General features: G+C 58.8%; 10 protein-coding genes across 10 annotated transcripts; 5 read left to right on the top strand and 5 right to left on the bottom strand.

Moving 5' to 3' along the window:
- Positions 1-564: 564 nt before the first annotated feature.
- Positions 565-1026, bottom strand: J7T54_005445 (uncharacterized protein; the record flags this gene model as incomplete). The annotated part of the gene is made up of 2 exons (XM_051507666.1): positions 565-881; positions 939-1026. 2 exons carry the CDS (start codon positions 1024-1026, stop codon positions 565-567), a joined length of 405 nt encoding a protein of 134 aa, XP_051361199.1.
- A 1603-nt stretch (positions 1027-2629) lies between these two features.
- J7T54_005444 (argininosuccinate lyase) lies at positions 2630-3426 on the top strand (the record flags this gene model as incomplete). The annotated part of the gene is made up of 3 exons (XM_051507665.1): positions 2630-2698; positions 2747-2918; positions 3215-3426. The coding sequence occupies 3 exons, from the start codon at positions 2630-2632 to the stop codon at positions 3424-3426; spliced, it is 453 nt and encodes a 150-aa protein (XP_051361198.1).
- A 628-nt stretch (positions 3427-4054) lies between these two features.
- On the top strand, positions 4055-4912 carry J7T54_005443 (uncharacterized protein; the record flags this gene model as incomplete). Its single annotated transcript, XM_051507664.1, has 1 exon — positions 4055-4912. The coding sequence occupies one exon, from the start codon at positions 4055-4057 to the stop codon at positions 4910-4912; it is 858 nt and encodes a 285-aa protein (XP_051361197.1).
- Positions 4913-5195: 283 nt separating this feature from the next.
- J7T54_005442 (aminotransferase) lies at positions 5196-6605 on the bottom strand (the record flags this gene model as incomplete). The annotated part of the gene is made up of 1 exon (XM_051507663.1): positions 5196-6605. The coding sequence occupies one exon, from the start codon at positions 6603-6605 to the stop codon at positions 5196-5198; it is 1410 nt and encodes a 469-aa protein (XP_051361196.1).
- Positions 6606-6761: 156 nt separating this feature from the next.
- Positions 6762-10666, bottom strand: J7T54_005441 (putative transcriptional regulatory protein -like protein; the record flags this gene model as incomplete). Its single annotated transcript, XM_051507662.1, has 5 exons — positions 6762-7178; positions 7237-8869; positions 9252-9449; positions 9508-10568; positions 10622-10666. 5 exons carry the CDS (start codon positions 10664-10666, stop codon positions 6762-6764), a joined length of 3354 nt encoding a protein of 1117 aa, XP_051361195.1.
- A 739-nt stretch (positions 10667-11405) lies between these two features.
- Positions 11406-12902, bottom strand: J7T54_005440 (uncharacterized protein; the record flags this gene model as incomplete). Its single annotated transcript, XM_051507661.1, has 1 exon — positions 11406-12902. The coding sequence occupies one exon, from the start codon at positions 12900-12902 to the stop codon at positions 11406-11408; it is 1497 nt and encodes a 498-aa protein (XP_051361194.1).
- Positions 12903-14360: 1458 nt separating this feature from the next.
- On the top strand, positions 14361-17771 carry J7T54_005439 (uncharacterized protein; the record flags this gene model as incomplete). The annotated part of the gene is made up of 1 exon (XM_051507659.1): positions 14361-17771. The coding sequence occupies one exon, from the start codon at positions 14361-14363 to the stop codon at positions 17769-17771; it is 3411 nt and encodes a 1136-aa protein (XP_051361193.1).
- Positions 17772-19329: 1558 nt separating this feature from the next.
- On the top strand, positions 19330-21256 carry J7T54_005438 (putative MFS-type transporter-like protein; the record flags this gene model as incomplete). Its single annotated transcript, XM_051507658.1, has 4 exons — positions 19330-19530; positions 19718-19779; positions 19862-20701; positions 20761-21256. The coding sequence occupies 4 exons, from the start codon at positions 19330-19332 to the stop codon at positions 21254-21256; spliced, it is 1599 nt and encodes a 532-aa protein (XP_051361192.1).
- A 366-nt stretch (positions 21257-21622) lies between these two features.
- Positions 21623-23254, top strand: J7T54_005437 (uncharacterized protein; the record flags this gene model as incomplete). The annotated part of the gene is made up of 1 exon (XM_051507657.1): positions 21623-23254. One exon carries the CDS (start codon positions 21623-21625, stop codon positions 23252-23254), a length of 1632 nt encoding a protein of 543 aa, XP_051361191.1.
- Positions 23255-23447: 193 nt separating this feature from the next.
- J7T54_005436 (Maltose permease-like protein) lies at positions 23448-25296 on the bottom strand (the record flags this gene model as incomplete). The annotated part of the gene is made up of 4 exons (XM_051507656.1): positions 23448-23748; positions 23803-24537; positions 24596-24986; positions 25047-25296. 4 exons carry the CDS (start codon positions 25294-25296, stop codon positions 23448-23450), a joined length of 1677 nt encoding a protein of 558 aa, XP_051361190.1.
- Positions 25297-25756: the final 460 nt, after the last annotated feature.

The following is a 25756-nucleotide window of genomic DNA, read 5'->3' as shown; positions in this document are numbered from 1 at the left end:
TACGAGACTGCGAAAGGCACGAATGAACGAATCCTGAACACAGCGCCTTAGACCGCTCGGCCAGATGTGCTGTGGTTAAATTCCCGAGTCTTTTTGTTAACTATCAACCCTGATGCCTCTCATTGGAACGGGATGAAATGCCATTGTGTGCCGAATCTCGTTGGAGTTTTTACAGCGCGACGTGTGATCACCGAGTTGGGCCAATTCGTTGAGTGTTTCGTCTTTTTATTTTGTTTTACGTGCTCGATACACACATAAATCAGCGTGGCGATGTGAACCTCTTGGTTCCCGCGGGTCCATCCATAGAACGCTCAAATGCAGTTGACGAGAGAATGAGCAGGCCTCAAGACGTGCCTGGGTTAGGTGTAATCAGACGACGACGCACTATCCCTGTGCAGTCTGTCTGTATGTCTAATGAAGGCAGGACAGCAGTTCTTCGGAGAGCGCCGCCGGGCCTTCACACGGTACCGTGACAACTCATCTCTCGTCTTCCTGCCGCTCAAAGTGCTTTTTTCATGCCCATCTCGTCCCCGTAGTTATGTCCAAGACCAAAGGAGAGGAATCTCAGTTCCAGGCGGGCGCACCCCCCGACTCGACGGCCTCGATCTCCGCCCAGTCAATGGGCGCCCGCTGGAAGCGTGCCGGCAGCTCAGAGGTATCGAAGAAGACACCCTGCGGGGGGGTAATATCGCCCAAGGCGGCGGCGGGCACGGAGCCAATGCCCTGGCTGGAGCGGATGCTCTTCTGGAGGGGACCGTGCTGCTGGGCGTGGTCGCGGTAGGTGGAGAAGGAGCTGTGCGAGTTGCCGCTCTTTCCAAAGTCGGCGGGCAGCTTGCCAGAGGGCGACTCGGGGTGCGGCTTGGGCGTGTGGTCGACGGACGCTGGAGAGGCTGTTAGCAACGGGGCACGACGTAGGCGGCGGGCGAAAAGGAACACACATGGGATCGAGCGAGGGCCAAGGAACTTGATCATGGGGGTGCGCTCGGCGTGCGCAGCAGCCTGGCGGAGAGCACGCGTGGTGAACATGATGTCGGGCGCGCGTGTGTTTTCGAGGCGTGTCGAGGCGGATTGGGGCTGTAGATGCGCAGGCGAATGACGATGTCGTCAGGGTTCTGGCTTCACTCAATCACTGTTCGCACGCAGTGGTTGGAAACGCGCGCCGGTACGAGTCGGGCAGGCAGGTAGGGCGCGCACGGACTTTTTTTCCCAAGGCGGGCGATTGCGGGAAATGTTGGACGTTCAGGTAACTAAGGTAGGGATTTTTAGGCGCTGGCCACTCTTTTTTCTTCCTTTTTTCCTGAGACGGGGGACGAGACTGGGCGTGAGATAGGTATTTTGAGCGATGGATGAAGAGGAAAGGAGAGAAGGTTGGGGAGTTTCGCGAGGAGCAGGTTGTACCTTGATATCTGACCTCCCTGGACCAGACTTTGTCTGGTCTTGGCCGCCCACGGAGCGCGGATAATTCCCTGGCGTACGGAGTAGCACTAGCAGTGAAAGCAGAAACGTGCAGCAGTATCTGCTAATGCAGGGCTTAAAGCCGAAGTCGCTTCAACCCCACCCACCCGTACCGCGGAGAGCGGAGTGCATCCAGCCTCAGGCGTGTCTAGTTGGGCAAAGTCGCGGGGACCTGTCGAATGAATTGTGTAACGAGCAGTCGCTATCACATTCTGGCGTGTTGTTTGGCCAGTGTCATGCCACGGCTGCATGGGTGATGCTGCGTGGCCTGATGGACGATGGGTGGGTGCATGCATCGTGCAGCAGCCCAAAGAACACAGAAACCGAGGCATCTCCAGGAATATTTCGGCCTTCAGCTCAGCAGCCTTTTTGCAATTGGTCTCCCAGAAGTACGTCGCCTTTGCAACCACCACGTTGAACCATAAGTTTGATTTAGCTCTCTTATAGCCTCACCCATTTGGTGGGGTGGTTGGTTGCTTCTGCTGCGAACCCACCTCCGAGGTCGGCTCTAATACGTAGTCCTCTCCGCGGTTAAGTCTATTTTGCTCCCCACGTGAAATGGGGCCACTGACCATAGCGAGATTCACAAGATTATGTGCCTCCAGCCAGTGTCCGAGATTCTTGCCGCGCTTGCAGCAATTTTCAATATTTCAATCCGAGGCCGTGGGCACATGTGCTGTGTGCATGCAAAACATGAAATCAACACCAGACTTTGTTTCCTGTGTGCGCTGAGGGCCCTCGAGCCAGCCCGTGTCGGCACTCTCCCACTCGTGATCAGCTATTGACACCAATGCTCCAGCCTCCATAAATTGCTTGTTGGACGTGATGTCCCTCGGACTAGCCTTCCCAAGTCAGTTTGATCCCAAGACTGCTCCATCATGGACCAATGCCCAAGTGTCGACTTGGTGCGTCGTTGTGCGCGCGGGGCGCACAGCATGTCGATACTTGCAGCCAGCCATTTGTTGAGAGCGCAGAGCCGCGCCTCACAGAAATTTTCCGTTGATCGGACCCCTGCGATAGCATCTTCTCTCTTCCTATTATGGTGTGACGTATTGCATGAAACAAACATATCGATTACCCGCCGCGCCGTAGTACTTCATCCAAAGCTGCGCCTAGCCCTCGCTCGCGTCGCACGCACACCCCCTCGAAACATTGCTCTACTCCAACAATCACCATGGCATCCAAGCCGGAGGGCAGCATGCTCTGGGAAGGCCGCTTCACCGGCGGCCTAAACCCATCGATGGTCAAGTACAACGAGTCCATTTAGTTCGACCGCGTGCTCTATAAGCAGGACATTCTGGGCAGCATCGCTTTCGCTTGCGCCAACGAAATATCCGGCATCATCACCCAGGACGAGTTCGCCCAGATCAAGCAATGCCTTTGCGAGGTACAGAAGGAACGGCAGACAGACACGTTCGAAATCACCCCCACCATCGACGAGGACATCCACACCGTCAACGAGCGTTGACTGGGCGAGATTATCGGCAAGAAAGTAGCCGGCAAGCTGCACACGGGTCGCAGCCGCAACGAGCAGGTCGTGTGTGATATGCGCAGGTGGCTGAGGGATGAGCTGCGCAAGGTCGAAAGTCACCTTGGGAGCTTTCTGGCAGTCATTGCTGCCCCCGTCGAGAGTGAGATTGAGCACGTGATGCCTGGTTACACCCACCTGCAGCGCGCGCAACCTATCCGCTGCAGCCACTGGTCGCTGTCTTACGGCTTGGCTTTTGCGGCGGACCTCGAGAGGCTCCGTGTGATCAAGCGCATGAGTTCGGCTTTGTCTCTCTGGCCGACGCCGACTCTACAGGCAGCTCCCTCATGCCGCAAAAGAAGAACCCCGACAGCCTCGAGGCAAGGGGCGTTCCTTTCCGCGAGACACACCACATCTCGGGCCGCTGCGTCGCCAAGTCGGAGGAGACGGAGATACTGATGAACGAGTTCGCGTTTGAGCAGATGAGGGAGATTGACGAGTGATTCGAGGAGGATATTGCTGAGGCCTTCGCCTACGAGACTAGCGTAGAGAGGCGGTCGGCCAAGGGCGGAACGAGCGAGTCGAGCGTGCTGGAGCAGGTTGCTGTGCTCAAGGCGATGTTGAAGTGATTTTCTACAGGCAGTATGCGCAGGCGTTGGGAGAGGGAGGGATGAATTAGGAGTTCTAGAATCCATGGCCTTGGATGGCGCTGAATGCCATGCAAGAAGTAATCACTGCTTCGTAATGGTCCAGAGAAGGTGCTGTTTGCCGCGTGACATGCCAGTCCACTGCAGTGCTTGCCTCAGCCGGTCTTGCCTCAGCTGGGGGCCTGGCATTGCTTCCCAGGCAAATACTGCCGGTTCTCTCTTGCCTCTTGCCATTCTGACGGAGAAGATGCGAGCAAGATCTTTCCTCTTCCGATAAGGCATCACATGTGTACTTTCCACCTGATTGCTCGCCTGGTTTGACCTTGTATCAGGGGCCCCCCAAGCTTGGAAGACAGTCCTGTTGCTTTCTTCCACATCATACAAGATATCAATACCCTCACTTTGCATCATCAATCAGCATCCTCCCCATCCTCACTCTCTGAGAAACCACCTCAATCAGCTTTTAAACTTCCCCGTGTTGAACATGGACTCGCTCGTTGGCCGTATGGCAGGGGCCCCAATACCCGCGCCCATCCATCTAGGGGCAACCCCCTTTTCATTCGCGCTCCATGTGGGCACAGTCACCCCAGACTTCGATCCAGTGCCTTGCGCCCAGCTGCTGGACCTAGCCAACGAGGATGTCAAATTCAGGAGTGGTTTTGTTGAACGATTGCAAGACATTCCGGCTACCGACCTCGCCGATTACGTAGCCTTGGCTTCCCAACACCACGAGGAATACGTGGACAAGCTCGGTTTGGCGACTGTGGGAAAGCTCGGCGGGCTGTCCAGCTTTCTATGCGAGGAAGTGGTCTACATGCACGATAACTTATGGGACCAGATCGACAGTCGCGAGCGTCACATTTACTCACTCCGAGACAAGAACCGACAGCTCGAGATGGACATCAAGACGGTCCAAGAATCGGTTTCCGTCGCACCAAGTCCTCTCTCCCGCGAGCTTCATGAGGCCACCAAGAACTTTCTGCGAAAAATCACCGGCGTCACGGACGTCGAAAAGTCGGTCCTCGCCAAGCTCACAGCTGCTATTTCCCCCCATATCAATGACTTCACGCTAGTGGAGGCAACCTGGGTCCCTCACGTGTTCCGCTTCCATGCTGACTACCTAATGGATACGCTGAATATCCAACTCGAAGCAGAAGTCCAGAAGCTCGGGCAAGGATCGAGGAACAGCACCGGTGGGCCTGTCCTTGAGAGGCGCAGAAAGTCAAAGGGGCCGGTGTCCGACGCATGGACGCTACGTGAGGTCAGATTCAAGCAACGGACGCAGAAATTGTTGTCGTCCCTTGACCAGGCCATCCTGTCTTCTGAGAGACCAAAGCATTAACGCAGAACACGCGAGCTGCATCCCGGAGCCTGTCCGCTGTTCAGAGCCGACGAACAAACATCTCTCGATGCTTGCGTTGGCCTCCTACCACCGAACCATGCACCTCTCACGGACCCAACACATTGTGCACCCTAGTCCTATCCCACTGGACTCTCGCAGGACAAGGCGAGTGCATGGCTATCGATAGAGGTTGCAAGAATGACTGTCAGTTCAAGTGGGCACTTGTAGCAACAACAACGCTGTCTAAGGAAACGCGCCTATAGTCTATATCAGAAAGTATTGTTTACCCATGCAACGCTTCCTGTGACACGATTGACTCTCTAAGCACCTCGACCACTGTCTCCAACTCTCCTTGTGTGATGTTGAACGGCGGCGCCAATAGTACGTGGTCTCCCCTGTGTCCATCAATTGTGCCCGCGCCTGGGTATACAGCGACGCCCCTCTCAAACGCATCTTGCTGCACCTTGACACCAAACCCAATCTTGGGATCAAATGGTGACTTGGTCTTCTTGTCTTGCACAAACTCGACAGCCCAAAAGAGCCCTCGGCCTCTGATGTCGCCGACTGATTTGAAACCCCCTATTTCTCTCCGCAGCAGTTCCTCCAACAACTTGCCCATCTGCGCGCATTGCGAGATGAGCTTCTCACGTCTGATCACCTTTTGTACCTCGAGTGCTGTTGCGCACGATAAAGGGTGGGCTTGGTACGTGTGTCCATGGACAAAGGCCCCGCTGCCATTCCTGATCACGTCCGTGATCTTCTGGTTCATCAGCACGCCAGCAATGGGTGCGTAGCCACCGCCGAGGCCCTTGGCCACGGTGACAATGTCAGGCTGCACGTTCTCTTGCAGGAAGGCGAAGGGCGCGCCGCAGCGTCCGGAGCCGCACATGACTTCGTCCAGGATCAGGAGGATGCCATACCTCTGACACACGGCCTGGATCCCGGCCCAATACCCCTTGGGAGGGGTGACGCACCCTGCCGTGGCGCCGATGACGGTCTCGCCCACAAAGGCGATGACATTGTCCGTTCCTACCCGGAGGAACTCATCCTCCACCTCCTGCACGAGACGATTGGTAAAATCCTCCTCGCTCTCCGCATCCCCTTGGTACCGGTACGCAAAAGGCGGGGACACGTGCGTGACGTGCGGGTACGAGAAGCCCTGGTAGGGGATCTTGCGGGCAACGTTGCTGGAGAGGGACATGCTCGCCATGGTGTTGCCGTGGTAGCCCTGCTGGCGGGCGACAAAGTGGACGCGCCGCGTCTCACCGCGCTCAAAGTGCCACTGCCGGGCGAGCTTCATGGCCGCCTCGACGGCCTCGGAGCCGGAGCCGACGAAGAAGGCCATGTCTAGACCGCCGGGGCTGCCCTCGAGGAGAAGGTTGGCGAGATCCTCGGCGGCGGGGGTTGTGAAGGCCTGTGTGTGTACGTAGGACACATCGTGCGCCTGTTTGCTGATGGCGTCGAGGACGGACGGGTGGCCGTGCCCGATGGTGGCGACGGCGGCACCGCCACAGGCGTCGAGGACGGACCGGCCGTCAGAAAGGAAGAGTGTTGATGCCTTGGCCGAGAGTACGGATGCTGGGTGGTGGGTAAAGGAGCGGTGGAGGAGGCGGCCTGGTGTATAGGAGGAGGGCGATGCCTCTGTGGGCGGTGTTGGCTGGGACACCTCGTCTCCCGTTGGGTGGGAAGCCATGTTGTTTGGGGGTCTTGTGTGAGTGCGTCCGAGTAAGTCTGATAGATAGGTGCCGGTGCCTTTTATTGACTTGGGCTTGGACTCAGACCCGAGACCCGACGGCTGAGGTGGAGCTGCTCCAACGAGTCTGACTATATTGTCTTCAAAACACACGCATTACATGAGCAGGGGCACACCCTCTGGCAGTTCCACCTCCTGCATGGTCGGCCACCACTGGGACCAGGCGCCCTGCTCGTCGACATTGGTGCTGACCTCGGCCATGAGCTGGTTGAGCAGCATGTTGGTATCCATGGTCTGGTCATCGAAGCCAAAGGAGCCCGCGAAGCGGTCCGGCTCGTCTTGGGTCGCGTGTGGTTGGTGCTGGTGCTGGTATAGATGGCGCCTACCGTCGGGCTGCTCAACGGGACGATCGGCGCCATCAATCTCCTGCAGATGCTGCTCGGAACGGTCCACGACGCGGAACTCGTGCACAGACTGGTGCAGGTTGTCAAAGTCTGCTCTCGTACGTCCTCGGTACCGGCCTTCTGTTGCGGCACGGCCGTAGAGTAGTGATGCATATTGCAGTGTCTTAATCTACGCAGGGTGAGCACGACTGCAACCAATGACTCTGTTTTCCTCTCTGTGAACTCACCCATCCGTCGGCAATCTTCCATACGTTTCGGAACTGGTGTAGATAGTCCATGCACATGTGCATACATTCTTCTGCGCGTGGACTTCGACCCAGGTTCATCCGCGGGAACCGGTACACATAGACTAGCACATAGCAGGCGGAAAAGGCACAGAACCCGGCAAACGGGGTCATGAGCGGAACACCGCACTCGGACGCCTCGTGGAGGAGTAGTGCAATGTTCTCGGCCGATCCAAAGATCTCGGCCGCATTGTCCTCCCACCACCCGTTGGGCGCCGTGGCCTCGAGCAGAGGCTTGTCCACCGGCCCCTGTGGGACACTTTCCGGCGTGGGCAGGAATGGCGTGTACTCGCGGTGCAACATCAAGTTGCTCACATAGTAAAGCAGGTTCAGGTACGTAAAGGTCTCCCCGTACCCGAGCGTCATGTGCACCGCGACGCTGGTGCTGGGGTAGTGCAGGTTGCGATGCTGGTCGGCGCGCCAGGACCGGAGCCGGCTCCAGCTGGACATCCAGGGCGACCCCGGCACCCAGGGACAGTTGTGCGGCGCGCACATGCCCGGCGCCTTGCGCCCGTCGTTGAAGATGAACTCCATCACCTTGGCCCAGATCTCGAACCCGCCGACGAGGATCTCAAAGGACTGCGTAATGTCCAGCGCGCCGCCGCCGGCGAGGGGCATGGTGTGCGGTGGCAGCTCGGGTCCAAAGGCGAACTCGACGGCGGACAGCGGCCGGGGGATTTTGAGCTTGTGCATCTCCGACATGGGCAGCATGGGTGGGTTGTACGTCCCCGAGTTGACCATGCAGTCCATCAGAAAGCACGCCCAGTACGCGCGTGTCTCGATGGCGGCCGTCACGGCGTTGCGCGCGGGTCGGCCACGCTCGCTGCTGGGATCGAGAGGGTACGGCGAGACACGCTGGCTGTGCAGCGCCTGCATGATGCGGATCGCGATGCCGCAGTACACCCACGCCTTGTGGAAGTCTCGCGTGCCCCATTCGTGGAGCGTAATGATGAGCAGCGCCTGCACGACCTGGACTTTGGGTTCCTTCAACATGAACTCCTGTAGGCGCTCCTTGGCATATGTGGCATACTCTTCCCGGCTCAAGAGGCCCTCTGTCCAGGCAGCACCCTGCGAGGCGAGTTGCGACCTCGTCACGGCCAGGACCGCCGCGAGGAGCGCCATGCTCTCCCTGGAGCATGATGGCGATTCAAATTCCTGCATAAAGGTGGGCAGGTGCAATATCGCCAGCTCGGGGAACTTGTTGGAAAAGGTGTTTAGCGACTTGAGGATCGTGCTATTGGGCAAGGTGCCAATGTGGCGATCGACACTGAGTAGGTCGAGTTTCGCGCCTTCGGTATCCTGCTCATCAGCCTCATCGTGCTCCTCCTGTGGTGTCCGTAGTGAAGTCCGATGACTGCTCCTCGGCGTGGGCATACTAGGGGACGTCTCGGGCGCACTGGTCGCTTGCGATGCCGCCGCCAGCGCAGCACGCTTCTCCTCTTTACGCTTTGCCCTCACGCGATTCGCCTTCTCCAAGTCCACACGAGGCCGTAGCAAAGTGCAGCCTGGCAACTTTGACTTGGCGCATCGTGAGCAGGGCGGCTCGCCCTCGTGGGCGCACTTGACTTTGGCTCGCCTGTCAGATGTCAGCTGGCCGGCATCGTTCACGTAATTGAAAAGACTCGGTCACCTGCACGCGTCGCACGATAGACTGGAGCGCATGTTGTTGACGAGGAGAGAGAGTAAGTGAGTTGGAGTTTGTCGGATTTCGGTTCTAGGAGAGCCACTAGTCATCGGAACAGCGAAGAGCCAAAGACCCACAACACAAAGCCGACATCGGCTATCGCCAAAGTCCAGACAGACAGGGCACTCTTTGAATAATTGACACAGCAAGGATGTACGTATGTGCGCGATCCAGGGTGGGAAGAAAACATTCTATGTGTAGCGCTAGGTACAAGGGTATAGGTCAGACCGCTCATCAGGCATTCAACATGGCAGCATCTCGTGATGTAGCTCACGAGCGCTTGCCCACGACATCTTGGATCAATCTCGAGCACTCGGAGGGTTCCGTGAAAACGTGCCACGCCTCCCTGGGGATACCTTGGAACGCCTTCTCGAATCGCTCGGGGTCGTTCTTGTCCGCGATGCCGATGGCAGACACGTCCCCGACCTTGCGAATGAGGATGAGCTCGATCCAGCCGGGCACGGTACGGTAGCTAGTGACAATGCTTCGTCAGCGCGGTCCTTGGGAATCAGAAGACTGCATGCACTTACATCTCGCCATATGCCTCTGGGTCCGACTGCGTCGAGTCGCCAATGACAATCATCTTCCGCTCGGGGAGCCAGGAGTTGATCTTGTGCATGCGGTCGGTCTTGTACTCCTCTGTCCCCATCGTCAGGGCGGACAGCAGTCCGGCGACGGTCTTCCACGAGAAGTCGCGCAGAATCATGGTGCCCGGCGGGTAGTACTTGTCGCGGAACTCCTTGAGGAACGGGTACAGGTTGTAGGGCGACGCCGACAGGTAGAACCAAGGGGTGTCCTCGGGCATGGATGCCTTCACCTGGGCATACAGCTCGGGCATACCAGGCACAGGGGTCGGCTCGTCGACAAATGTCTTCTGGACAATGCCGGTCGGGCTGCTCGTCGTGGTGATCTTGATGGTGTCGTCGATATCCGAGATGATGGCCCAGCCCTTGGGGCCGGCGTACACCGTGTTCGCCTCCAGAATACCCGAGACGCCCTGGGGCACCACGGCCCGACTCTTCACAATGGTGCCCTTGTCGGCGCTGGGGATCTTCATGACCTGCGTCGAGATGCCGTTGACGTTGGTGGGCGTCATCTTAAGATCCTTGCCCTCCGTGCGGACCTTGACGATGCGCACCATGCGAATGTCCCAGAGAAATGGCAGGATCCTCTCCGCAATGGTCTCCCTCTCTGCGGCATCGTCGGCGAGGCCCAGTTGCTCGGCGATCCGAGAGACAATGTCGGTGACTTTGCAGTGAGGGTCCATCTCGAAGACGGCAGCGACGTACTCGGCTTGCCAGCTCTTCAGCCTCGACGTCCGGAAAGCAGTGTTGTCCAGCAGCCAGACCACGTCATCCTTGGTGACATTCTTCCCCAGAGGGTTGAGATCGCCAATAGCGCGAAAGAGACCGCCAATAATGCCCACATCTCCCTTGGGCGTAGGTATCTGGAAGGATGAGTGTTTAGGGTCGGGGAGCTGGGCTTCAAACTCGTCAAATCGAGCTTCCTCGCGCGTTCGAGTCTGCATCTCGGCGGCAAGGGCGGCAGGGTCGAATGTAGCCATGCTGAGCGATCGAGGGCCGTCTGGACCCTTTTTATTGTGATGGTGATGTCGGATCAGCCTGAGGTGTAGGAACTGGTGACTGTGGTCAGGTAGTCGCAAAGGTGGTCAGGCGTTGGCAGCTTCATGTAGTGAGGTGTCGTGAAGACAGAAATGGTGGCGGACAAGAGAAGAGACAAGCATCAGGCGCAGCGCGATGCCAGTGGAGGCGAGGATGGCCATCTTGTACATGGCGCCTGTGACTGGACCTGGTGGTCGGTTGTTTCTTTCCACGAGCTCGAGTGATTGATGCAATGATGGCTTGTGACGTGATGGGCCTGAACGCAAGCCACGGGGGTGTTGCACTTGCACGTTTCGAGTCTAACGTTAATCGCTAGCCTACTCTGTACGTGTACACGTAGCTCAGGTAGTTAGTTGCATGGCGGGTCATGCCTTTCCCCATCCGTCCCCGCCTGCGCAACGGTCCTTCCTCCCGCGAAACCCCACAGCTTTGGCTAACAAAATGTGAATCGCGCTGATTGAATTATCGAGAAACAAGCGACAATTGGGTTCGCCCTGTATTTGTTGCACTTGTGCGAAGTATGACACCTTGAGGACCAGGCACATGGCCGCTGTCTCGCGGATCAGGCCTGCTCAGTAGCGTTGCACTGCTAGCAGCGTGCATACATACTATGGAGCCGTAACTTGACCAGGGTCATTCACCACAGTGACCACACCGCATCTTGCCTCTGCGAGGCTTCACTTTCAAACAAGCTTTCTTTGAAGAACCGGGGCATCGAGATTTCCGATGCTTGAGATCGTGCATCGTGCCTCAATTGGGTGGTACATATATACGGGTGACCAGCCACAGCCGTCGCACGCACAGCGTCATAGCTCCTCCTTAAGCAGCAGCTTCTCCAGCACGCCCTGGGCCGTCTTCTTGGTCATCAAATCAATTGCCCGTTGCGAGAGCGTAAAGGAGTCGTAGAAAAGATGGTCTGCGGGTTTGTCGCAGCTGGCCTTTTCTCCGTCCTTCGACACACAAGGGTTCCAGACATCGAGGAAGCGCGCCGCGTCCTCAGCCGGCATCGAGCCACGGCCGACAGCGTCCGTCGCACCCATCCTGTGCATCTCTCCTTCCGTCATGGCATCGAGGATCCCGCCAGCAATGTCGGCTGAGAAGCCTAGTCGTCGAGGAAAGGGCGCGTATATTGTGGGATCTTCCTCAGCTTCATTAAAGTAGTCGTTGCCAGCCTGCTCCTCAGGACTCCCTTCCATTGGCGCAGGTTCCAAGGGCCTCGTTCCGACCTGGCCGTCCTCGATGCCCGCTGGCCTCATGCTGCCCTTGGCCATCCACGAGTCCATCTCACGTCGGATATTGTCGTTCCACCGCGCAGTCAGCACTGCGCTGTTCCGCAGCTGATCTGCTATCGAGTGTGGCAGGGACGGCTCCTGGCGGACATTCCAGCCTGGCGTGAGTGAAATGTCAAAGAGCTGCGGGATGATGACCCGGAAGCTCTCGAGCTTGCGCGCGTCCACATTCTCGGCGGCACCCTTGGCAGTAAGCTCGTCGATCTTGGCCTTGGTGGCATTGGACCAAAAGTCGGAAAAGGCGATCGAGCCTGGCACGAGCGACTCCTTGAGCAGGACCTCGATTTGATCAAACAGGTGAGCAGTGGAGGCGTCGACAAGACCCTGGCCCGACTCCAGCGGCAGCGCCGCGAAATTCCAGATATCCCAAGTGCCGAACGTGAACACCCACAGCGTCTCCTGCGGTGGCACCGCAGGGGCAGGCAGCGTGAGAAACTGCGTGATTTGATGCTCCATGTCAGGCGTCTGCGCAGGCACGGGATACTGCTCACTGACAAAGAAAAAGTCGGCGGCCGGGTTCTTGATGATATCCGCGTCCTCGGCTACCTTTTGCAGTGATTGCAGTGCATCGCCATAGAGGCTGTTGGACAGGATGCCTGGCTGGGAGTCGCCTCTGGGAACAAAGGACAAGAGGGAGCCACAGCCCAACTCTTTGCAGAGCTTCTCGGGCCAAGTCACATGCTCAGTTTCCGAGCTCCCTGAGCTGCCCACAAGGTCTTGCGATCCAAAGACGACGAGTCGCAGGTGAGGTCCCTCGGCAGCCTCTGTGGAGGTCCAGCTAAGTACGTTGCGGTATTGGTCTCCGAGACTTGGTTCCATGAGATGCAGGAGCAGTAGCAAGAATCCAAAGACGCCAAGGCACTTGAGAAGAAAGCCTACAGTGAGGCGACGGACGCGATGGATGGCGAACAGAGGCAGCGCCTTGAGGCGCTGTGTCCATGACCCTTGGTCATCGTGGAGTGATTGTAAGATGCCATCAGGAGACCCGTTGCTCTTGGGGAGGAGACCATCCATGGTGCTTCGGTGATGGTGTCTCCGGCTGTCGGGTCGATTGCGTCTCGAGTCAGACCAGTGGCGCTCATCAATTCGTTGCTGGTAGTACTGAGTGTGTCGCGTGCCCAATTACCGCTTTCGGTGGGCGCTTACCCCTTTTGCGCTGAAGGGCCCCTAAAACGCCTCAATTGCAGAGCTGTGCCGGATATTGTCGCTGCGTTGAAGGGAAGATGGCAGCTGGAAAGCATGCAATTATTAGGATGATAATAGGAGAAAATTCAGTGACTATCCGAAACGACAGCTTTGGCTCACTCATGCACTCCTGATCGTTGGCGGACGAATGAGTTCTCCACGTCAGAATTACTAAGATGAGCAGCCGGACTGTTTGTGCCGATCGGCAAGGGCAGCCTTGCCAACATGCATCATTCGAAACAGATTGCTCAAGGAAGAAAAGGCAGTGATTGTGGCTCTCGCAACTTGCTTGAGATTCTCAGAGAGCAAAGCATGTAAGGGGTGAGTCGAGATAGAACTATGTGCGCCCGCCTAATCATTCTCCGTAGTGGCAGGCCACGCGTCCGCAGTTGACGTGAGGCTATGCAGACAAGCAGGGAGTACGTATCCATATCCACCAACGAATATTAATTACATCGTACGTGCCTGGATCCTCATTATCAGGATCTGAAATGTTCGGGGATGAGTGAGTCAACGCAGGTCTCATCCGTTCTGGTGTGAAACCATGCTGTCGCGATGATGGGGCCGCTCAGCTGCTGTAGATGAACCTTTAGCGGATACCGGGCATTTGTAGTGCGGCAGCATGTGCCTAGTATAAGCCACATATCGTTGCAGAAATCCAGTATCTTACAATGGGCAAGTTCGTTAATCCCCAAGTGCCTGTAGTTTTGCGTCGTTGCAAGCAAGACCTTGCTACGACCATGTCGATTGATTGCGGCGCTCGCAGACGATTTGCACAACTGAGACTAGTATCACATAACCAGTGATTATTATGCATGCATGGATGATTGGGGGGAGCGCGACTGCCACCGTGCCACGCCACTGACGCCAGCCCATCTTCCCGGCCGTACCTGCCTTACCCCCATCAATCCTCCCAAGCCAGCCGTCGCCGTTCACGTCCGCTCCAGTCGCTTTTCACCTCAATCGACGTCTGCGAGCCGCTTCCTTGCTGCAGTTGATGATTTGCGCATCATGCACTCTCCAACCTGACGCGTGCCATTGCTCGCGACATCGATTTCACGCAACAGGCGATTGTAATAACCTTGACGTCAGCCAACGTTGAACCTTGGTCAGCATCACGCGCCGTCACCACGGTCAGAGATAATGACGGCGGCAAACTCAACATTCGTCTCTGAGAACTTCATCATCAGCCTCAATCGCCCTCAAGGCTGACCAAAAACATCCACACGTACAGAACCAGGTTCTGCTTCGATTCAACAACAAGTCACCAACCCTCACCGCAGCAAGATGCTCTCCCACCTCAAATTCCACCGGTGGGGGTCCTCTGCCCCTAGCTCCCCAGTGACCCCCAGCGCCCCGAAAACTCCTGGCGAAAACAACCAGCTGCAACGGCACGAGTCCCACCAAAGCCAGTATCAACAGCTCGACTCGGCCCAGCTGTCGCCACAGCCTTCCTCTGGAAGTAGCATGATGCCACCCGTGTCCGCGACGTCGAGCAACCAGAACAATGCTAGCCCTGCCCTGCCACCGACCCTCCCTGAGATAGTCCGCGTAGCTTCACCCGAGCTCGACCCCACCGATCGCAAGCATCACAATGTCGCCGCCAGCGAGGTCACCGGGTCATCACTCCGCGTTGACGGTCACAAATATTCCTCCCAGTCGCAACAGAATCAGAATGCCCCAGCGCTTCCGCGCTCGCCCTACGAGGGCAAGATGGACTTGGGTTTCATTGGTGGCGTGGCTTTGCGCAACTACAAGCGCACGTTGCAGGCCCAGCATGAGGCGGCCAGCAGCCAGCCCGAAACCACCGAGATGCCTCCAGCTTCGAATTTGAACTCTGTCTCGACATCGAACTCAAACGACGGGAGGCAAGAAACAAAGTCGCGGCCTTCGCTGCGCCAGCGACCAGTGCCAGCTCCCATTAACACGGACACGGGGCCGACGAGACCGCCACCGCAGGTACTGCAACACCACACATACGGGCCGCACAAGTCGTCCTCGCCGTCCACCTTTGTGGCGCCGACTGATGTTCAAAAGCCGACATCGAGCCAAGGTCTTTCGGGACGACGCCCCGCGGGCGCAAGAGCGCCGCCAGAACCAGCGACAACATCATCGACATCACTCAACCTGGCGCCACCCGAACCGCACAAGAGCAGGAAAGGGTTACCGTTCCTCAAGAGTTCCATGTCATCCTTGCTCGCCCGCAGGAAACACGCGCAGCAAGTGGCAGAACAGCTGCCGCACCCCAGCCAGACGGAGCAACCAACATACGACCCCCGCATCAGGGGAACCCGTGTGCACGACTTCAGTGCTCCCAAACGGAGAGGCTATTCTTCGGAAAGCCGTGAGAATCGCCGTCAATCTGGTGACGAGGAGAGACCGAGCGTGCCACCCAAGGATTCGAAAAGCCTTTCGCCCGAACCGATGCTAGTTCGCGGTTCCTCGGGGCCATCAGTGGTCGAATCCGTCCAACCGCACCCAGAGGAGGATGTGGCGGTGCAAAGGCAACAGTCTATCCCGCAACGTCCAGAGTCCTCCTCATCCTCGCGGTACAGCGACAGGACTGAGAACGCACCCGGACCTGTACCCGCACCAACCACCCGGTCCAGGAACATTTCCATATCCTCCGAGATGTCCATGGGGTCCAGACTATCAGGCATCCCCAAGCACATGAAGAGCACATCCTCGCGGTTTAGTTTTGACATGATTGGCGCAGCGAAGCAGGAAAAGTTGCTGGAGGAGCGGCACAGACAAAGGGAGGCAGAGAAGAAGGTCTCGGACAGCGCCATGCCACGAGATTCACGTTTCGACGATTTTGACGAAGATTTTGACTACGACGCTATGATGGACGATGATGGACTGGAGGAAAGGATACCCGGCGTCAACGCAGACTATGAAGAGGAGGACAACTTTTACATTGGGGAGGACGACGTGATAGGCGACGACGTAGACCCCGACAACGACCAGGAGAACTTCGCCGGCTTTTCTTTCCAGCGATCCAATGGCACGTCACCTCTGATACCGTCCCCCGGGCATTCCGGCCTCGTGGGCACACCGCAGCCCACGGGTGAGGCTGGCGACGGCCAGTTCTTGTCGCCGCCGCAAGCTTCACCGGCAGGTCTAGGTATCCAAGGCACCGTGACATCAAACGAAACGGCGACAAAAGTTGGACCGCAAGAGGACCTATACTACGAGGACGACTTTGCGGAGGATCTTGCACGACCGCCTTCCTGGGAAGGAGCTCCCTTTGATGAGTCCATCTTTGACAACAACGACACCGACAGCTACGGGCGGCCCATTGCTGGCGCTTTTGCCCAGGCCAAGTCGGACCGCCAGGCTGCGCTAGAGGAGGCTGCCAAACGAGAGTCCGATATGACGTCGCGGCTCTCTGCGCAGTCCGACACGGCCCACCAATCTACAGCACACACATCTGTGAGCCAAGCGCAGCCGTCGTCGGCAAAGATTGATGAATCATGGGGGGGTGACACGGAGGCGACGCACACGGACCACAGCACGATGACCCAGGACCAGGGCCCCATGGCGGCATACCAAGCAGCTCTCGCTGCCGCAGCTCATGTGGCGGCTGCCAAGGGCAAATTCAAGTGGGAACAGTCGCCATCTGAGAGCCAGGTTCTGGCTCCCAAGGGGAGCGTGGGGGAGGGGGAGGAGGAGAAGCTATGGCAGCCCAGTCACGACGTGGATGACGACAGCTTCGGGTACGAGGACATGGACGACTTTGAGCTCGACAACGGCTTTGTCGCCGAAGCGAACGCAGAGGCGCTTGCCAGCGATTCGGACGGGTGGTACGGACAGGAATTTGGATTCTACTCGGCCCCGGTGCCCGGTCGGGATTCGAAGCAAGGGCCAAGTGACAAGGCGGCTTTCATGTACGCCAACGGGGGCTTCTTTGGACCCAAGGACGGTGTCAGCCGGTCCAAGAGCGGCCGGGTGGTGTCGCAGGAGCCGAACCTGACGCCGATCACCGAGCGGTCCGAGTACTCGAACCGCAACTCGGTCATGAGCATGATGCCAGGCTTCGCGCTGGGCACGCCGGTGCAGTCGCCAGGTCTCGCGCAGCTCACCATGATGGCGGACCGTGGCGACGAAATGTCACTGTCGGCGCTCCTGCGATTGCGCAACAAGGCGTGGGGCGGGTCGCAGGCGAGCCTGGCCTCTAGTAGGGAGGGCTCGCCCAGGTCCGAGAGGGGTGACGCGCCCTCGTCGCCGTGGACGGCGCAGTGGAACGGCCATCCTCACGCACACGCACGGAAGGGGTCGCTGATCTCGGGCATGAGTCTCGAGTCAGATGCGAACGCGCATGCAAGCAACAGCCCGACGGCCACGGCGGCGTGCATGTCGTCGTCGGCGCCTGTCGGTCAGGGGCGCTCCTACATAGCACCTGCGCCGCGGCTCTCGGCATCATCCCAGCCGGAGAAGGGACAGCATCAGGCATATGCCGGCAAGTCGCCCGACTCGGCGGGCACGTCCAGCTGCTACAGTCCGGCGGGTTCAAGCGTGAGCCCGAGCCTCAGCCGCCGCTCGGAGCCCGGCCACAAGCATGGCAACTCGGCGGACAGTATATCGTACACGCGCGAGGATGACAGCGGAGAAGGCAGATGGGTCGTCGAGAGAAAACGGGTAGACGAGTCGGGGCAAGTGGCAACAGCGAGAGAGGTGGTAGAAGGCGGTCGTATTTGAATGGATGAGTACCATTACACTGGAAGCGACTACTTGGGAGTGTGACAATGGCATGGGGCTTTTACAAAGCACCATCGACTGCTAAAAATCTTGATTTGACATGAGCGAAGAGCGGTCAAGCGCTTCACTCACGGCAACCTCCGGAGACTCGGGAACGCCACGCCATGATGATTGAGCTTTGCCCGCGCTGCTCACCGAGGAGCAACAGCCTGCAGCTCGATCTGTGGATTTGTCCAGGGGTCGCCGAAGGTTCTGCTGCATCTGCTGGCGATTCCAGGGTGCATGTGGCTGAGTGGACGGTCTCTAGGCAGGCATGGCTGATTTTCCTAGGCTCCCCGACGATTCCACTCGATCGGAATTTTCGAAGAAAGGGTTAGTCGCGGGTTGGTGGCCGTTACTCACTAATCACTGGTAGAAAGTCGAAGCTTGATTATGGACGCCATGGCTGCAGTCCGTGTAGGACGTGATGTTGATCGAGAAATGTTGGAGAAGCGTATGCGAAGTACGGAAACATACACGGACCGCTCCGAGATGCGAGGAGCAATCCATTCCATTCCATTCCAGCTGGCCCCGGTGAGGCTGCATCGACATTGTGCATGATGGGCAGCGGCAGTCCTCACCGACCCCCACGCCCGGGCAGAGTAGGCAGGCTTCATCCTTCAATCGACGGACCCCTTTGGTGCTGTGGGCGTGCGGAGTTCGTCCGCCAGTCTCCTCCCCTCCTCCACAGCGAGGGGGGCAAGCCGGCACCCACCTCCCCACGAGCGATTACCCATCGAGTTTAGCCTATCAAGATGCTTGCTTCGCAGCACGGGGGTGCCGTCTTGGGCCTTGCGCGATAGCCCGGCGTCGGCCGTCGCCCAGATCGCCGTCGCCACTTCAACTAGCTACAGCATGTTGCCTCTTTGCGACGAGATGAATCTGCGGCCGAGCAGAGATACATACAGAGAGGGAGGCACGCGACACGGCGCATGCTGTGCGTCGACAAAATCACCACTAACACTGAAGCCCTCAGGTTCGCCAACAGTCTCCCAGGTTCAGGTTCGCGGACGAGGCCGCCCACGTGCCTCGAGGTAACGCGGTACATGGGCGTCCGCGGTATGCGCGACTTATCTCGCAGCAGTCCTTGAGTACCGTGGTACATTGCCCTGACGTAGGTGGAAGCGGCCCACGCCCACGAGTCCACGACCAACAACAAGGGTGAGACTCTGGAGGATCCGGGATGGATTCTCATTGACGACGGAGAGAGTGAGATCTGAAGGTGCCTCACTGCGCGTCGTCCTCTGATAAAACTTTTCAAGTCCCCTGGCACTGCTCGCGTCCTATGCCTTCGGCTTATGTCTTTGTTCCCCCCCTTCTTCCTCCTCTCCCCAGCCCTCTCTTCCTTGCTGTCATCTCTCTCGCCTGGCGCTTACACGGAGCTTCGCCTCGACCTTGCCGTGCAAATACGCGAGATCTCTCAACCCTCGACCTCTCCTCTTGCTCTCCTCGACAGCAACGTGACCCGTGCAAAAGACGACAGTGCCGCTCGTGCGAACTGCAAGTGACAAAGGACAAGATGGCCGCCATCTCGCCCCAGCGGTCTCACCTGGACCCGGACAAGGAAGACCAGAAGATGGGCGCCCGCGGCAGCAACGGGGGCGCCGTCGGCCTGCACGACGTGCACAACGCCGATGGCTCGTCCCTTGTCGGCAGCGACATCCTGGGTCTGGAGGCCCTCGACCCGGCTCTCAACATGAAGATGCATCTGGTGAATAACGTGAGTTGCTTCCTCCGCCTGCTCGCGGCGCAAGGCAGGCAAACAGGCTCTCCTGAGCCAGAGACGGAGACGCCATTGCGAATGGACGCGACAACTCCCTGCCCCCGTGAATGCCTTGCCTGCGAGTCGTGTGTCCGTGCTGTGCTGCGCGCCCTCATGCTGACATGACTTGTCCTGGTGAATAAAGGCCATTGATGAGATTGGTTGGACCCCGTACCACACCAAGCTCTTCTTCCTGAATGGCTTTGGGTAAGAAGATGATGAGCCACTGGGCTCCCTCACTCCGTCCCTCCCTTCCCTGCCCCGATGCTGATGCGCGACCGGTGCCTAGTTATGCTGTTGACTCGCTGATCCTGCTGTTCCAATCCATCATCGCCGGCCAGGCCTTTCAAGAGTTTGGGCGCAAGGGCTACGCCAACGGCATGACCATCGCCGTGTACGTGGGCATGCTGGCGGGCGCCATCTTCTGGGGCTTCGGCGCCGACATCATCGGCCGCAAGTACGCCTTCAACATCTCCCTCTTCATCTGTTCGACCAGCTGCGTCGTGGCCGGCGCCATGCCCACCTGGGAGTCGCTCGGCGTCTTCATCGCCCTGCTCGGCTTCGGCGGCGGCGGCAACCTCGTCATGGACACGACCGTCTTCCTCGAGTTCCTCCCCGGCAGCAAGCAGTGGCTCCTGACCTTCCTCGCCGCCTGGTGGGGTGTCGGCCAGGCCGTCGCCGGCTTCATCGCCTGGGGCTTCATGGTCCCCCGCCGGTGGAACTGCGCCGCCGACGCCCTGGCCTGCTCCAAGGACGAGAACTGGGGCTGGCGCTACACCCTCTTCACCGGTGGCGCCCTCGTCTTCGTCCTCTCCCTCCTGCGCATCACCATTGTCCGCCTGCGCGAGACCCCCAAGTACCTGCTCGGCATGGGCAGGGACGCCGAGGTCGTCGAGACCTTTGAGTACCTGTCGCGCAAGTACAACCGCCCCTGCTCCCTGACGCTCGAGAAGCTCGAGGCCTGCGGCACCATCAACGACAGCCACAAAAAGGGTGGCTTCTTTGGCGAGCTCATGGTCCACCTGCGCGGTCTGTTCGGCACCAAGAAGATGGGCATCTCGACCAGCATGATCTGGTTCTCCTGGACGCTGATCGGCCTCGCGTACCCGCTCTTCAACGTCTTCCTGCCGTACGTACATCTCCTGACCCAGAGAGAAACCCCGTCCTTGCCCGTCTAACCGTCAGCAGTCAGTACCTCGCCGCGCGCGGCGCAGAGTTCAACCGCACCCCGTTCGAGACGTGGCGCAACTACGCGCTGACCAACGTCAGCGGCATCTTCGGCCCCATGCTCGCCGGCCTTCTGTGCAACATTCGGCTCCTCGGCCGCCGCTACACCATGGTCATCGGCGCGCTCATCACCTGCGCCTTCTTCTTTGGCTACACCGCCGTCCGCAAGGACTACCAGGACGTCCTCTTCACGTGCCTCATCAACTTCTGCCTCAACATCTACTACGGCACCCTCTACGCCTACACGCCCGAGGTCCTGCCCAGCGCCCACCGCGCGACCGGCAATGGCATCTCGGTGGCCTTTAACCGCATCATGGGCATCATCTCGGCCGTCGTGGCGTCCGAGGGCAACACCGCGACGAGCGTGCCCATCTATGTCTGCGCCGCGCTGTTCATCGTCGCAGCCATCACGTCGGCCCTGTTCCCCTTTGAGCCCTACGGCCGCAGGAGCTCCTAATGGACAGGCTGTAGCATAGTGCTCGGCGGTGCTGCGTTGTCATGAGGACGAGGACGTGGACGTGGACGTTGGAGGTCATGGAAGAAGAGGAGAATGAGAACCTATGATGCCTACGAGAGTATTCAATAAAATCCAACAATGGCCTCATGTGTTTGTAGTTCATGTGCACAATGGAAGAAACTGATACACCGTCAAGGTCGACCTCATGAAAAGCCCACGGGTCACATGATGACTAACATTGACCCAGTCGCCACTTGGCCGTGACAACGTTATCGATTCATCATCGACAAATGCATCGCTTGCCTACCACACCATGTCGCTCACGTACTCGTAGCATCCTTGCCCCTCCAGGAGACTGTTATCGTCATGCCCCTTCGCCTCGCTGGCTACTCACGACTATGCCGAGTCTGTCACAAACCCGTCGCTCGTGGACGACGACGAGCACCACGCTGCGTCGCGTACTCCAGTTCAGCGGCTGAGAAGAAGAGCACCCAGTCAGAAAAGGTGTGCAATGCGGTCTCTGATGACTCTTCTAGGCCGGTGGCCGGTGCCATGAGCAGACGTCTCCAGGAAGCCACCGAGGAAGCACTCCAGACAGGTGGTCGAGCCGGTCGACGTGCCGTGGAGGACGCTGGATTCGACGACGAGCTCAAGCAGAAGCTGCTCGACAAGGTTCAAGACGCCAATTTCAGGAACGACTTTGCCAGTGCGTTTGCCCAGGCTGACATGACTCCCGCCGCGGGCGAGGGCACCCGCTCCATCGCCAGCGCCCAGGCGTGGACGGGCGAGGAGACCACGCACGACGCCGTGCTGCGCATGCTGAGCGACGCCAAGAAGCCCCTCCAGCCTGGCCTCCGGGCCAAGTTCCAGCCACCCCCCGTGGACATGCGCATCAGGCGCGAGCCGGTCGTGAGCGCGCCGCAAAGGGTGGCCACCGCGCGCGAACGTGCGCAGCACTATGCCGGCGCAGCAGCAGCAGCAGCAGCAGCGACAGCGACAGCACCCAAGGGCGGCAGCGTAAAGGACAAGGGTCTCGACGCCGAGGAGCGCGAGGCGCTGCGGAGCGAGTTTCGCGAGCGGTTCGCCCCCGGGGCGAGGGCTATGCCCAACTCCATCACGGGCCTCGCCGCGCTCGCCAACGAAAGGATCGAGGACGCCATTGCGAGAGGTCAGTTCAAGGACATTCCACGCGGTCGGGGCATCGAGCGAGACACGAGGGCCAACAACCCGTTTATCGACACGACAGAGTATATCATGAACAAGATGATCCAGCGGCAGGAGATTGTGCCCCCCTGGATCGAGAAGCAGCAGGACCTGGTTAGGCAGGCCGACATATTCCGCGCCCGGCTCCGGGTTGAGTGGAAGCGCCATGTCGCGCGTACGATTGCGTCCAAGGGCGGCTCGCTGCTGGAGCAGATGAGTAGGGCGGAGCTGTACGCACGCGCTGAGCAGGTACACAATCCCAGGCTGCGCAGGGTCGACCAGATTGCCGTGGCGGCTAGCTCCACGGATGATCCGGTCATGGTCAAGATACGGCAACCAGTCGTTGACGATGCCGCTGCTGCTGCTACAGGAGAACCACGACAACAACAACAACAACAACAACAAGACCTCCCGGGCGAGATACTCCCGGCCCCCTTTCGCGACCCAGAGTGGGAGAGGACCGAGGCGGGCTACCTACAGCTGTCCATCGAGAACCTGAACAAGATGACGCGCGAGTACAACCTCATGGCGCCCGACCTGGCCAAGAAGCCGTACTTCTCGTTACCGCGCGAGATGGCCTCGCTGTACGCCGACGTGGCCCCCGAGGTGGCGCGGGAGATCCAGGACCGGGCGACGCGGCCCAGGCAGACGATCAGCGTCTTGGGGGCCGCCGACAAGAAAGCCAGCAGCTTCCTGCAGCACTTTAAGACCAACGATCGACCGAGGGTCCTCGAGTCGCGCGAGAAGGCGTATGGGCTCCGAGAGTGGTGGCGCGAACTCTGGGGCAAGGCTTGAGGAGGCCTTGTGCAGAATACAAATCAGAGAATGCGTTCAAGTAAATAAGATCATTATATTGTAAGCCTGCCCTACGGAAGGCTCGCTGCGCTGTAGAGTATCGGGCATTATATACGTCATGTTCGTTATATGTGGAGAGCAGGTCGTGTCCCATCATTGTCATTCCTGCTCACTCGTCCTCGCATTCACCACACTACGCATTGGCGTCTGTGGCCTTGACCTTTGTGAACTGGTTCATCACATTGTCCTCGACGTGCTCGTGGTAGACGTCGACGCTCGTCGTCGAGAACTTGCGCGCCGAGACACCCTGCTCAAAGAGCACGTCCAGCTCGGCGTAGGTGCGGCCCTTGGGCTCGGGGAGGCGGAAGTACACGTAGACGATGCAGCAGAAGCAGAGGCCGGCCCAGAAGAAGCCGGCATAGTTGGCCCAGTCCCACTCCTCGGGGTTGAGCATGTAGGGCGTCAGGACACCGGTCACAATGGCGATGATGAGGCTAGCGCTGTTGTTAGCAGGTGGCGGTGCACCAGGACAAGCAAAGGGGACTCACTAGAGATTGCGACCCAAGACAATGGTCTTGATCTGCAGGCGACGCGACGACAGCTCCGCCACGAGCGAGTACGTGATAGTGCCGACGGTCAGCTGGTAGAACAACGCCCAGGAGACCATGATGCTACCCGTGGCCAGCGCACCCTTGTCGCGGTTCCTCTCCGGGACGAGGCCCAGGAAACCGAGGATTAGGAGCATGGAGAACAGCAGGCAGAGACCGTAGAGGAAGAGCGAGCGACGACCGAGCCCGACGGTCATGAGGCCCCAGGCACCAAAGACGCCGACGATGTTGATGGAGTACTGGCCCATGGCGAAGGCGTACGAGTTGCGCTCCGACAGACCGGCCTGCTTGAGGAAGTAGCTCGAGTAGTTGCTAAAGGTGTTGCCCGAGAGGTTCTGCGCGGCCCACACCATGCAGACAATCTCGGTGCGGCGCAGATCGACGCCCTTGAAGCAGTCGAGGTACGAGGCGCCGGCGGTGATCTTCTCCTCGAGGGCGGTTGTGTGCACCATCATGCCAATGGTCTCGTCGGCATCAAAGTTGGGGTGGTTCCTCGAGGTCAGGCGCAGGAGGGACTTTTTGGCGTCATCGACACGGCCCTTGCGGACAAGCCACCAGGGAGACTCGGGCGCGCAGAAGATGCCAATGGCCAGGGGAAGGGGCCACATCCACTGGAGACCGTAGGGGATGCGGTAGGCCCACTGGTCGGTGCGGTCCAGCATGGAGTAGATGACGCTGGTTCCTGTTAGCTGCTGTGCCCGTCTGCCCCAGTACAGAGAAGGGGGATGCTTACCCAACACCGATGAGTTGACCGATACCCCAGCACGCGTTGACGTAGGTGGTCAGGTACCCGCGCAGGGCGACGGGGCAGATCTCACTGGCGTAGGATATGGTGATGGTCTGGAAGACGCCCCAGGGGATGCCGCACAGGATCTCGGCCGCCAGCAGCGTCTCGACATTCTCGGCCATGAAGAAGAGCGTGATGAAGACCGTCAGCCAGGCCAGGGAGCCGATGAGGGTCCATCGGTAGCCAAAGCGCTCTGCGATCCAGCCACAGAAGAACAAGCCGACAATCTCGCCGCAGTAGGCGCCGTTGCTGAGGCCGGCCTGCCAGGCGGCGGGGATCTCCCAGGTGCCGTCGTCGAGCTGCTTACCGTACTTCTGGTTGAAGGTGCTGAAAGCGTCTGGCGCAAGTGGTTAGTCACAGTACTACGTAGCCTTGGACGTTGACGGGGGCCGCCTACAAAAGTTGTTGATGAGACTGATGTCGTAGCCCTCCATGATGATGGTGGAGGAGATGATGAAGCTGAAGAAGATGGCCTTTGGGTAAAGACGGATGCCCTCCATCAGGGTCATGGACTGCTCCTTTGCAGCGGCGGCGCGGGCATGGTCGATGACTTGCTGGTGCGCCTTGCTCTCGGCCGGCGCATCCATGTAGTCGGCATCGGCTCCAGGGGCGGGCCTCACGCCGCTGTCGTCGATCTTCTCGGCCATGCTGTGCGAGGCGTGATGACGAGTGCGTGGATGAGTGAATGGGCGAGCGAGCGAGCGAGCAAGCTGAGATGGGGAGGGGAGGAGGTGAGGGCTGGAGGTGAGGAGTATGAAGTCGCGTGGCAGCCGGACGGGTTTTATAATTAAGAATTGGATGGATGGATGGATGGATGGAAGGAACGACCGGCAAGCTTGGATGCTAATCGAGGTGGGCCCCCCACAGCAAATTTGTCGTCGTCTCTAGACCGAGTCGCGCACTCCGACCAGACCAGTGCCTGCGGTGCTTTGTAAAGACGCTATTGTAATTGATGGCTACCCCCGGGTCCTCCCCCAAATGGCTACCCCAGAATTGAGGGCAAGAGTCATGAATGAGGAGAAGAGCTGGCGAGCTGGCTGGCGCCCGGGAGACTGGAGATGACATCCCTGTCTGCCCAGTCCATTGCATTGATGTTCATTGGCCTGC

This window comes from Emericellopsis cladophorae (assembly GCF_022114955.1).
Source record: "Emericellopsis cladophorae strain MUM 19.33 chromosome Unknown NODE_34_length_249702_cov_121_792324, whole genome shotgun sequence".
Lineage (NCBI taxonomy): Eukaryota > Fungi > Ascomycota > Sordariomycetes > Hypocreales > Bionectriaceae > Emericellopsis > Emericellopsis cladophorae.
The sequence above is the reverse complement of the archived record's forward strand: the minus strand, read 5'-3'. Positions and strand labels throughout refer to the sequence as shown.